This window comes from Mustela lutreola, chromosome X (genome assembly GCF_030435805.1).
Source record: "Mustela lutreola isolate mMusLut2 chromosome X, mMusLut2.pri, whole genome shotgun sequence".
NCBI classification, from domain to species: domain Eukaryota; kingdom Metazoa; phylum Chordata; class Mammalia; order Carnivora; family Mustelidae; genus Mustela; species Mustela lutreola.
In genome coordinates, this window is record NC_081308.1 from 12,969,581 (window position 1) to 12,983,088 (window position 13,508).

Sequence of the window (13,508 nt, forward strand, 5' to 3'; positions counted from 1 at the left end):
GGTCTCGGGAGTGAAGGCGGGACAGGTGACCCGCCGCGGGGTGGGCGGCCCGCGGAGTTAGTTACCTGGCGCGGCCAGGGGCGGGGCGAGGCGGGGCGAGGTGGGACGGCGGGGGCGGGGCCGGGGTGCGATCTCAGGCTGCGATTGGTTCGCCCCGCGCCTGTCTCCATGTGCCGCGCGGCGGAGGCACAACATTCAAGTCCGGGGGCGGGGCCGGCGCGCGCCGGGAGGAAGCGGCAGCGCGGCAGCTGCGGGGCGTCGGGGCGGTGGCGGCGGCGGCCGAGGCCGAGACCGAGGCGGCGGAGGCAGAGGCGAAGGCGGCGGCTCCCTACCCCGTGACGGTGCTCCGTCGGACCCCGTTCCGGGCCCCATGGAGGCGGCGGCGGGCGGGGGCTGCGGCTCCGGGCCGCCGCTGCTGCTGAGCGAGGGCGAGCAGCAGTGTTACTCCGAGCTCTTCGCGCGTTGCGCCGGCGCCGCAGGCGGGGGCCCCGTGTCCGGGCCCCCTGAGGCTGGCAGGGCCGTCCCTGGCGCGGTCACCGCAGCCGCGGGCACCGTGGCCGACCTCTTCCGGGCGTCGCAGCTGCCCGCCGAGACGTTGCACCAGGTAGGTCCCCGCGCCCCTATGCCACAGCAGGTCTGTGGGGGACCATTTCTGTGGGGGTACGGGGGCGGGGTGGGGCGATAGGGCTGCCCAAGGACCTGGAGGCCTCGGCCAGGTCGAAGTCGGGGATGGCGGCGACGCCCTTGTCCCCCCCCGGGAACAGCAGCCTCCTCTGCAGCTCAGGAGTGCTGGGTGCGCTACCCGTCTTCCTCCCCTGAGACAGACTGACACTCCTTCCCCTCCCCCGGCCATTGCTGGGGCTCTGCAGCCGCCCAGACCCAAAGTTTGCCTTGTTCTGGAAGTGGTGTTTGTTTTGGCTGGTGTCTGGTTTAACCTCTGCTCGCTGCTCCTGCCTTTACCTCTTCTGGGTGGGTGGAAAGGTGTAGGCGCTCAGGGTGCCTTGCTGGATTTGAACTTGAAGTGCGTGTGTGTATGTGTATATAGAGAGCGCGCCTCAAGAGGCCCCAAATTGAATGTTGTCCGACATAGATACATGTAATATATATCAATATAGATATATGTATCTACTATATGTGTTTGCTCACTAACATATTTCTGAATATTGGTATTAAATTGGAAAGCCTTAGTAAGTTGCAGAGCAGGGACAAAGGGCTGCAAGAGGATGTCTGTCAAAGCAAAGTCAAGCTTCCTGTTTCGGGTTAGAGATAGACCCCAGACGTCCACCATAGGAGGCACCTTGTAGTTTCCCATCTTATTACTTGGACTTGAAATAGAACTGGAAAGTAGTGTATGTCATAGCTCCTTTTAGCTGCTCCATACCTGGAAAAGGAGGAGGGAGTGATCCACAGCACACGCTGTTTTTGGTTTTTGCTTTCCCTGGAGCTTGGAGAAAGACTACTTGATAAGCATCATCTTTTGATGTCAACAGACTTTCATGTTGGTAAGATTCTCAATATCAGGCCCAAAACATGGAATGAAGCTTTTTAAAATTGTTTTTTTTAAGTTTTAATTTTAATTCCAGTTAACGTACAGTGTTACATTAGTTTTGGGTGTACAATATAGTGATTCAGTACTGCCACACATCATTCTGTGCTCCTGAGGACAAGTGCACTCTTTAACCCCTATCACCTGTTTCACCCTTCCCCCCCACCTCCTCCCCTCTGGTAACCATCAGTTTGGTAATTAAGAGTCTGTTTCTTGATTTGTCTCTTTCTTTTCCCTTTGCTTGTTTTGTTTCTTAAATTCCACATATGCATGAAATCATATGGTATTTGTCTTTCTCTTACTGACTTATTTTGCTAAGCATTATACTCTAGCTCCATCCATATCATTGCAAATGGGAAGATTTCATTATTTTTGATGGTTGAATAATATTTCTTTAACTATATAATATATAAAACACTTGGTCTTCTTCTGTATCTTGGCTGTTGTAAAGAATGCTGCTATAAACTATAAACATAGGGGTGCATGGAAATGAAGCTTTTTATTTTTTTTATTTTTTTATTTTTTTTTAAAAGATTTTATTTATTTATTTGACAGAGAGAGATCACAAGTAGGCAGAGAGGCAGGCAGAGATAGAGAGGAGGAAGCAGGCTCCCTGCTGAGCAGAGAGCCCGATGCGGGACTCGATCCCAGGACCCTGAGATCATGACCTGAGCCGAAGGCAGTGGCTTAACCCACTGAGCCACCCAGGCGCCCCGGAAATGAAGCTTTTTAAAAAAGATTTTATTTATCCATTTGAGAGAGAGAGAGAGAAAGAGAGAGCGAGAGAGAGCATGAGCAGGGAGAAGGTCAGAGGGAGAAGCAGACTCCCCACGGAGCTGGGAGTCTTATGGGAGACTCCATCCTGGGACTCCAGGATCAAGACCCGAGCTGAAGGCAGTCGCCCAACCAAGCCACCTGTGAAGCTTTTCTTAAAAACAATAGTTAGTGTGAAAGTTAACGTCAGTTGAATATTTAGAGTGGGGAGTGGTAGGTTAAAATCTAGTTCTAGAGGATTAATGAGGGCTTTATGGCTCATTCGCAATATCACTGGGTTTGTAGGTTCTTTTTTTTTTTTCCTCTTACCTCGTAAGACTAGGCTTTATACTGCTGGAGTATGCATATGCCTATATGTTTGTGGGCATAACTTTAGCCACTCTGTAATCTTTCACCTTTTAAAAACAATTTCTGAAAATGTAATTAGTATTCATAGAACTTAGCATGACTGTTTAGCCCTTAAGTCCTTTGTATGTAGAAAGTTCTGCAGTTGCTGTCCTGTGGTTGAGCTGAACTAGGTAGACGAAATGTCAGTGTCTTAAAACACAAACTGTGGCCATTACTTGAAGCCCTCAGAATATTCCCAAGTATTTAAATTTATTAAATGCTGTTACAGCTTCTCAGCCGAAAAAGAAATAAGTGACTGAGGCCGCACAGCAAGTAAGTGACAGCTGGGCACCTGCTAAGGCTTATTTTGTAGTCAATAATACGTGGTATGTGATAGGAGAAAGTGGGCATATTAAAGGTGAATATGTTGGTTCACCATTCCTAAGGAATTGGGGAGGGGATGGTCCTGGTGTTAGAATCATGCTCTCTTGAAGTATATATGATTTAGAAAGAACCCAAGGCACAGTGTATTTGCATGGATGAGTTTATATTCTTTTTTTTTTTTTTTTAAAGATTTTTTATTTATCTGACAGAGATCATAAGTAGGCAGAGAAGCAGGCAGAGAAGGGGCGGGGGAGGCAGGCTCCCTGCCGAGCAGAGAGCCGGATGTGGGGCTCGATCCTAGGACCCTGGGATCATGACCTGAGTCAAAGGCAATGGCTTTAACCCACTGAGCCACGCACGTGCCCCGAGTTTATATTCTTTTTTTTTTTTTTAAGATTTTATTTATTTATTTGACAGAGAGAGAGATCACAAGTAGGCAGAGAGGCAGGCAGAGACAGAGGGGGAAGCAGGCTCCCTGCTGAGCAGAGAGCCCGATGTGGGGCTCGATCCCAGGACCCCGAGATCATGACCTGAGCCGAAGGCAGCGGCTTAATCCACTGAGCCACCCAGGCACCCCCCGAGTTTATATTCTTTTTTTTTTTTTTTTTTTTAAAGATTTTATTTATTTATTTGACAGAGAGAGATCACAAGTAGGCAGAGAGGCAGGCAGAGAGAGAGAGAGGAGGAAGCAGGCTCCCTGCTGAGCAGAGAGCCCGATGTGGGACTCGATCCCAGGACCCTGAGATCATGACCTGAGCCGAAGGCAGCGGCTTAACCCACTGAGCCACCCAGGCGCCCCCGAGTTTATATTCTTGATGTCCAGTTGAAACCTGCTTGTAGAAGACTGCTTCAGATGTTGGCAAAGAGAGACATGCCTAGAAGATTGCTTGTAGTAAGTCTCAGCTGTAAGCTTTTTTACTCAGCCCAGCAAAATAAAATACATACTTCCCCATTAACCCAATATAATTGCAATAATCCAGTATTCTTCATACAGGTAAAAGTGAACATCAGAGGATTCTGGACAGAGAAATGTAATCAGAAGAGAGTGAAACAAAGCTAGCAGTCAGCAGCCACCTAATTTTTACCAGCCATTTTAGTAGTGTGTGCTGTGGTGTGATATCGTATGGTGTGGTGTGGCATAGCTTGATGTGTGTGTGCATGCTCCATTTACCTCAATTTGCATTTCCCCATGAGTGTATTAGCCATTCTTTAAAACAAATGGAGACATTTTTAGCCTTTCCCTGTTAAACAGGAACCTGTAAGTTCAGAATTAAGTGGCCCAACAGGTATAACTGCCCAAGTCATGGAGGCACTTACCATCCCTGGTAATTTCTATGGTAACAGCCAGATTTTTTTTTCTTAATAAGCATGTAATTAAGATTACCATAACATTTCAGGCAGGGTGAAAATCTTACCTGGAATAAATGTTTTACAAAAATACTTAATTTTGTCTCCTCCTTGCAGTAAAAAATAAACTACTATACCTATTACTTTGTTACAAAAGTGAGTTATGTTAAGGATTTTTTTGTGTTGAAAAAAATATATGTATATTTTTAAATAGATTTAATTTTTTTCAGAGCAGTTTTATGTTCACAGAAAAATTATGGGGAAGGTACAGAAAAATCCCATATATCCCCTACCAACACACATGCCAGCCTCCCCCATGATCAACATCCCCCACCAGACTGATTGATTTGTTATAGTTGACATTGACATATCGTTATTTCCCAAAGTCCATAGTTTGCATTAGGGCCCACTCTTGGTATTGTACATTCTATGTTTTTAATATTTATTTATTTAATATTTTTATTTCATTTGAGAAAGAGACATAGCAAGGGAGGGAACACAAGCAGAAGTGGAAGAGGGAGAAGCAGGCTTCCTGCTGAGCAGGGACCCCGATGCAGGGCTCAATTCCAGGTCCCGGGGATCATGACCTGAGCCCAAAGACAGATGCTTAATGACAGAGCCACCTAGGTGTCCCCATTATATGTTTTTTAAAAAAATATATTTATTAAAACAATTTTTACTTATTTGAGAGAGAAAGAGAGAGAGCATGAGACGGGGGAGGGTCAGTCCATCCTGGGACTCCAGGATCATGACTTGAGCTGAAGGCAGTCACTTAACCAACTGAACCACCCAGGTGCCCAAGACTTAATTTTTTTTAATTGCACTTTTAGGTAAATATCAAAATTGAGGGAGAGGTGCATAGTGTTCCCAAAACCCCCCTTGCTACACACATACACAGCCTCCCCCATTAGAAATACTCCCTTCCAGAGTGGTACATTTTTTACAATTGGTGAACTTACATTGGCAAATCATAATTACCCCAAGTCCATAGTTTACATTATGGTTCACTCTTGGTGTTGAACATTGTATGGATTTGGACAAATGTATAGTGACATGTATTTACCATTAAAATATCATACAGAATAGTTTCACTGACCTAAAAATCCTCCGTGAACTGTATAGTCATCCCTTACACTTACTCCCAACCCCAGGAAACCACTGATCTTTTTACTGTCTCCATAGTTTTGCCTTTTTTAGAATGTCGTATAGTTAGAAAAACACAGTATGTAATCTTTTCAGATTGGCCTCTTTTCACTAACAACCCACATTTAAGATTCCTCCATGTCTTTTGATAGGTTGATAGCTCATTTATTTTTAGTGCTGAATAATACTCCATTGTCTGGCAGTACCACAGTTTATTTATCCATTCAGGAACTGGAGGACATCTTGGTTTCTTTCAAGTTTTGGCAGTTAGAGATCAAGTTGCTATAAACATCTGTGTGCAGGTTTTTGTGTGGACTTAAGTTTTCATTTCCTTTGTGTAAATATCAAGGAGTGTGATTGCTAGATCATATTGTAAAACTATCTTTAGTTTTGTAGGAAACTGCCAAATTGTCTTCCAAAGTGGTCGTACCATTTTGTAGTCCCTTCAGCAATGCATGAAAGTTCGTGTTGCTCCATATTCTCACCAGCATTTGATGATATCAGTGTTTTTTATTTTTATTTTTATTTTATTTTATTTATTTATTTTTTTTAAAGATCTTATTTATATATTTGACAGAGAGAGAGAGATCACAAGTAGGCAGAGAGGCAGGCAGAGAGACAGGGGGAAGCAGGCTTCCCGCCAAGGAGAGAGCCCAATGCGGGGCTCGATCCCAGGACCCCGAGATCATGACCTGAGATGAAGGCAGAGACTTAATCCACTGAGACACCCAGGCGCCCCAGTGTTTTTTATTTTGACCATGGGAACATATCTTGTTTTAATTTGCAATTCCCTAATGGCATGATGTTGGACATCATGTCGTATGTTTTTTTGCCATCTTGCATTATATTTTAAGGCATCATAATAGCCTATTTGAAAAAGGTCTTTTGGTCCTATTTTTTTTATTTATTTTTAAGATTTTATTTATTTCTTTGACAGACACAGATCACAAGTAGGCAGGGAAGCAGGCAGAGAGAGAGGGGGAAGCAGGCTCCCTGCCGAGTAGAGAGCCCGATGCGGGGCTCGATCCCAGGACCCTGAGATCATGACCTGAACCAAAGGCAGAGGCTTTAACCCACTGAGCCACCCAGCCGCCCCTAGTACTTTTATTATATGTGTAGATAACGTGTATCTGTACAGCGTGTGTATATATCTATATGTCACTAAAACAATATATTGTTTTGTATGGCTTTTCGGCTTTTTTAAAAAAATATTTTATTGGGGGCACCTGGGTGGCTCAGTGGGTTAAAGCCTCTGCCAGAGTCCTGGGATCAAGCCCCGCATCATCTGGCTGTCTGCTGAGCAGGGGGCCTGCTTCCTCCTCTCTCTGCCTGCCTCTCTGCCTACTTGTGATTTCTGTCTGTCAAATAAATAAATAAAATCTTATTTATAAGATCTTTTTTTTTAAAAGATTTTATTTATTTATTTGACAGAGAGAGAGAAAGAGAGAGTGAGGGAACACAAGTAGGCGGAGCAGAAGAAGGAGAAAGGGGCTCCCCGCTGAGCAGAGAGCCTGACCAGGCTCCATCCCAGGACCCTAGGATTATGACCTGAACTGAAGGCAGTTGCTTAATTGACTGAACCAGCCAGGTGTCCCTGTATGACTTTTCAACTTAAAATTAGAAGTATTGTACTCTGTAACCTGCAGCTTGCTCTTCCTCTTATTATGTTTTTGAGATTCATCTTTGTTGACACATGTAGCTCTAGTTCATTCAAGTTTCCTTTTTAAAGATTTTTTTTTTTTTTTTTTTTTTTTTTTTTATTTGTTAGAGAGAGAGAGAGATACAGAGTGCAAGCACAGGCAGACAGAGTGGCAGGCTAGAGGCAGAGGGAGAAGCAGGCTCCCTGCCGAGCAAGGAGCCCGATGTGGGACTCGATCCCAGGACGCTGGGATCATGACCTGAGCCGAAGGCAGCTGCTTAACCAACTGAGCCACCCAGGCGTCCCTCAAGTTTCCTTTTTAAGAATCTTCATTACTTAGTCTTTTTTTTTTTTTTAAAGATTTTATTTATTTATTTGACAGAGAGAAATCACAAGTAAGCAGAGAGGCAGGCAGAGAGAGGAGGAAGCAGGCTCCCCGCCGAGCAGAGAGCCCGACGCGGGACTCGATCCCAGGACCCTGAGATCACGACCCGAGCCGAAGGCAGCGGCCCAACCCACTGAGCCACCCAGGCGCCCTTCATTACTTAGTCTTACAGTGACTCATCATTATGGTGTTGTAGAGGCCTTTATGCCTGAGGGAAGTGGCATTTTTATTTGTATAGAATGTCACATGACTGGGGGACTGTGCTAAACATGTACAAATATTAAAAACTCAATTATAGTTAGCAAAACACACACTGATATTCTTGAAGTGTTAGAGGACCTTAGAGTTAATTGATTGGGCTTTCATAGGCTTGCTTTTTTCTCATCTTTTTTTTTTTTTAAATTTCTGGTGCAGCCTGTGAATGAACGTCACCATCTTTTTTTTTTTTTTTTTTTAAAGATTTTATTTATTTATCAGAGAGAGAGAGGGGGAGAGAGCGAACACAGGCAGACAGAATGGCAGGCAGAGGCAGAGGGAGAAGCAGGCTCCCCGCTGAGCAAGGAGCCCGATGTGGGACTCGATCCCAGGACGCTGGGATCATGACCTGAGCCGAAGGCAGCTGCTTAACCAACTGAGCCACCCAGGCGTCCCTGAACGTCACCATCTTGACATTTATTTTGTTACATTTTTAAAATTTAAATTCAATTAGCCAACACATAGTACATCATTAGTTTCAGATGTGGTGTTCAACAATTCATCAGTTGTGTATAACACCCAGTGCTCATCACATCGTGTGCCCTCCTTAATGCCCATCACCCACCCTCTCATCTTTTTTTAAACGGAAAATCTCAAACAAGTGCATAGAATAATATATTAAACTCCTCTGTCCTTACCATCCATGGTCAACAACCATCAGTGCACACGTGATCAGTTCTGTTCCATCTGTGTTCTCAGTTTTGTACCCTACCTGCTCTGTTATCCTGAAGTAAATCTCATACATCACATGATTCATAGCGTTTATCTTTAAGGAAGGAACCTGGGAGTGGTCAGAGGAGCTTGAAACATGGAGGGGTTTAATATAGGCGGAAAAGGTATCTGTGGCCTTTGGTCAAATGACAAGACTGAAGGATGGTTGCATGTGATTGAGCTATTTGCAGTCTTTAAGATAAGGATATTTGAGACTGATTTAGAAAGATTAGGTAAACCAATAGGGAGACTGAAAAGGTAACAAAAGTGAAGACTAGAAATACAAGATGGGGGCACCTGGCTGGTTCAGTTGGTGGACATGTGACTCTAGATCTTGAGGTCTGAGTTCAAGCCCGAGTTGGGTTAGAGATTACTTTTTAAAAAAATGCAAGGTAGTTTTGAATGTTGGCCTAGTTTCACATGCATAACTGGGGACTGTCCTACTTTAAGGGTATGGAAAATTGGTTGTGAGGAAATCTTGAATTGTTTCATTAATTATCAGTAAGTTTTTTTTTTTTTAAAGATTTTATTTATTTATTTGACAGAGAGAGATGACAAGCAGGCAGAGAGGCAGGCAGAGAGAGAGGAGGAAGCAGGCTCCCTGCTGAGCAGAGAGCCCGATTTGGGGCTCGATCCCAGGACCCCGGGATCATGACCCGAGCCGAAGACAGTGGCTTAACCCACTGAGCCACCCAGGCGTCCCAATTATCAGTAAGTTTTTAAAGAGGGTTTGGTTCCTTTCCAGGTTTTTTTTTTTTTCAGATTTTATCTTTGTTTTGTAAAGGCAGGTATCTAGGATTTTGTATTTATATCATTCTCTAGTACGTGTCTTCTGGTGGGCATCTAAGTCTGTTTGGGCCTCTAGAACAAAATACTACAGTCTGGGTTGCTTATAAACCATGGAAGTTTACTGCCCACAGTTCTAGAGGCTGGTAGCCCAAGATCATGGTGCCAGTATGTTTGCCTTCTGGTGAGGGGCCCCTTTCCTGGTTTATAGCTGGCCCCTTCTTGCTGTGTCCTTAAATAGTGGAAAGGGCTAGGGATATTTCTATAACCTCTTGTTAAGGCATTAAATCCCATTCATGAGGGCTCTATCCTCATGACCTAAGGACCTTCCAAAGGTCCTGCCTCCTAATACCATCACATTGGGCATTAGAATCCCAACATGTGTGTTTTGTGGGGGACACACTTGCAGAGCATAGCAGAAACCAACCAGCCGAGGTTGCTCAGGCCAGTGGGGTTTCCTGGGGCAGAAGACTCAATTTTCAAAGCAGGACAGTTGCAGGCAAATTGGGATGGTTGGTCACTCCCTCTAATGGTTACCACATTAATTATCTATTGCTCTGTAGCGACTTTGCGTAAATTTAAATTGCAGCTTAAAAGAACACATTTATTATCTTGTTGTTCCTTTGGGTCAGGAATCCTGACATGGCTTACTTGGGTCCTCAGGTCAGGGTTTCACAAGTTCTGAAATCAGGGCATTGACTGGGTGGCATTCCTTTGTATAGCTCGGGGACCTCTTCCAAGCTCATGTCATTGTTAGTAGAATTCAGTTCCTTGTGAGTTTAGGACTGAAACTCTCAGGTACTAGAAACCACCTGCAGTTCCGTGCCACATGGTCCTTTCCATAGGCAGTTCATAATATGGCTGTTGGCTTCTTTCAGGAGATTCTCTCTCTCCAGTTTGCTCAGAGGATAGACACCCCATTGCCTCTGCCGTATCCAGCCATTGCCAGAGAAGCAAGTCACAGGTTTGGTTTTGCACTGAAGAGGAGAGGATTATTCAAAAGCCAAGACACCAGGAAGTGAGAATTATTGGTGGTATGTGTCACCTTAGGAACTTTGTACCACACTTGTCTTCCAGAGTTTTCTGAAGCAGAAAATTACTGTTTAGCTTTTTGGGGCCAGATAATATAGATGTTTTTGCTCAACCACGTATTTAAAATTTCTTTATCTTTTTAAAATATACTTTCATGCATAATTCATTTTCTTATGCCATGTAGAACTGGAAACTATGTTATCTTCTTATGTATTATTTTCAATTTTAGTCTTTAAGCAATTTGTTTTTTCCTCTTAACTAGTAGGAGGCAGGAAAAGAAGTGGAAAAAGCAGTCCACTCCTTCCCAGAACACTCTAAAGCAGGCCTGGGTCCATTTTGGGGGTCTCTGAATTTAGTTGTGGAAAAAGATACATTTGTATTTATACCAATCTTTAACTGAAATCACGCATTTCCTTCTATTGTGTATATAGGCAAACAAACCACAGTATTAGTAGTAGTACCTATGATTTTATCACTTGTAGATATAGGATTTTTTAGAATTATAATCAAACACATGCATTACTACCACAAACTTACTTTTTAATATTTTGATAGCTATATTTCAGTATGTTTCTTTTATAGTCCTATTTTAAGTGTTTCATGTTATACATTTAAAAACAGTATTCTGAAAGAGGTCCATGCCCACTACCAAAGGGCAGGGGGCATCGCACAAAAACAACGAATAAGCCTTGTTCTGAAGAGTTGTAAGGTGTCTGGACTAGGAATTTCAGTTCTTCCTGGTTGATTGTTTCCAGAGTCAGAATGGCAGCAGCACTGCTGGCAGGTCTGGGTCAGGAACGAGGTTCCATAAGGCTGCGGTGGTCCCAGCCCCTCCAGTCAGCCCTTTGAGGGGGAAAGGAAGGCGGGCGAGAATGAGTGCTCAGCTGCTTCCGCCAGGACTTCACCCTGCGGTCCCTCCTGTCCCTGCTCAACTCTCCCTGCTCCTGACCTTTCTATCTGGCCCTCTCTACTCTGCTTCATTCCAGAGAACCCCTGTGGAGCACATGCCAGCTGGCTTTTGGGCCTGTTTTATTTACCACAATCTCTGTACTTCAGAGACTGGCTAGAACATGAACCTGAAAGGAAAAGTGATTTTTAACAGACTGGAGAAACTCCGCTGTCCTCATAATTTAATTCAGAACCAGGAGAGGCTATTTAATATTAGGTTAGTAGTAAACATTTGCTTTGACTTAATTCATTTTTTTTTTTTTTAAAGATTTTATTTATTTATTTGACAGAGAGAGATCACAAGCAGGCAGAGAGGCAGGCAGAGAGAGAGGGAGGGAAGCAGGCTCCCTGCTGAGCAGAGAGCCCGATGTGGGCCTCCATCCCAGGACCCTGAGATCATGACCCGAGCCGAAGGCAGCGGCTTAACCCACTGAGCCACCCAGGCGCCCTGACTTAATTCATTTGTAACACTTTGCCATTGGTTTACAGAAAAATAGCTTTGTTCCGCCTCCTGGGAGTAATTAAATGTTTCACCTGTGTTAATTCCTGACTAATTGAAGTGAATCCCATAAATGCCAGCAATTAAGAGTTGTTTTTGCTTTTTTTTTAAAACAGGCTTTCTTAAATGTGTAATGTTTGTCCTGTGCCTTCAAAAGAACATATTTAATGCAGTATTCTCTTGGTTGATCCCTTTGTTCAGGGTCGGTGTTGTGAAAAACAGATGATTTTACATGAACAGGTTTTTGGCCCTGGAGATGTTTGGTGTACTTGCTTTTGGAGTTTTTTTTTTTTCTCCATTAGGATTCCTTTGAAATTGTTTTAAAATGTTTTAATTCCTCTCCTTTGCATACATTCTGGTAATTTTGAGTCCTATTACTGAGAGATGGCACTGGAACCAAAATGTGTGAAATTTACCATGCGGATGTCTTTTTTTTTTTTTTGTTTGACAGAGATCACAAGCAGGCAGAGAGGCAGGCAGGGGTGGGGGCGGGGAGCAAGCTTCCCTCTGAGCAGAGAGCCTGATGTGGGGCTCAATCCCAGGACTCTGGGGATCATGACCTAAGCCAAAGGCAGAGGCTTAACCCACTGAGCCACCCAGGCTCCCCATCATGCGGATTTCTTAAAATTCTCTCTCTCTCTCTCTCTCTCTCTCTTTTTTTTTTTTTTTTTAAAGAGAGAGAAGGAGAGTGCAAGCTGGGGAGAGAGGGGCAGAGGGGAGAGGATCTTTTTTTAAAAATACCTCCCCTTTTTAAAATGATTTTATTTATTTGACAGAGCGGGTGCCAGAGATAGAGCACAAGCAGGAGAAGTAGGAGAGGTAGAGGGAGAAGCAGACTCCCCTGCTGAGCAGGGAGCCCTATGCAGGGTTCAGTCCCCAGGACCCTGGGATCATGACTCCAGCAGAAGGCAGAGGCTTAACGACTGAGCCACCCAGGTACTGTTGGAGAGAGAGAATCATATTTTTTAAAAGATTTTATTTATTTATTTGACACAGAGAGAGAGAGAGATCACAAGTAGGCAGAGAGGCAGGCAGAGAGATGGGGGGAAGCAGGCTCCCTGCCAAGCAGAGAGCCCAATGCAGGGCTGGATCCTAGGACCCTGGGATCATGACCTGAGCCGAAGGCAGAGGCTTTAACCCACTGAGCCACCCAGGTGCCCCTGGAGAGAGAGAATCTAAAGCAGGCTCCAGACCCAGCCTGGAGCTTCGCTTGAGGCTGGATCTCTCAGCCCTGAGATCATACCCTGAACCAAAATCAAGAGTTAGACTCCCAACCAACTAAGCCACCCGGGCACCCCTGGATTCTTTTAATTTATTCTTTGTTCTCTATCAGGTTTTCTTTACCTTGGCACTATTGACACTTTGGGCCATATCATTCTTTGCTGTGGGGGCTGTCCTATGTGTTATACAATGTCTAGCAGCACCCCTGGTCTCTATCCAGTAGATGCCAATATCTGCCCTTCCCTGAGTTGTTACAACCAAAAATGTCTCCAGATAATTGTCGCTTGGGGCAAGAATTATTCTGGTTGTAGATATGTGATAACAATTATCGTAGGTTCTACCACTTATTTACTGATTACCATGTAATTGGCCTTGTCCTATAACTTGTAGACTGCTCATCTCATTTAATTTTCTTTTTTTTAAAGATTTTATTTATTTATTTGACAGAGAGAAATCACAAGTAGATGGAGAGGCAGGTAGAGAGAGAGAGAGAGGGAAGCAGGCTCCCCGC

The 13,508-nt window shown here is 44.3% G+C and overlaps 1 protein-coding gene across 4 annotated transcripts in view; it reads left to right on the forward strand.

The window, feature by feature from the left end:
* Window positions 1-221: 221 nt before the first annotated feature.
* Window positions 222-13,508, forward strand: part of REPS2 (RALBP1 associated Eps domain containing 2) — a 234,922-nt gene continuing 221,635 nt past the window's right edge. For 2 of the 4 annotated variants that reach the window (XM_059158713.1, XM_059158717.1), the window contains exon 1: window positions 222-604. In XM_059158713.1, coding sequence (XP_059014696.1) covers window positions 371-604 — 234 coding nt within the window. In that variant the 5' untranslated portion in view covers window positions 222-370. The remainder of the gene's footprint in view (window positions 605-13,508) is intronic. The other 2 variants (XM_059158712.1, XM_059158714.1) reach the window with 1 other exon arrangement.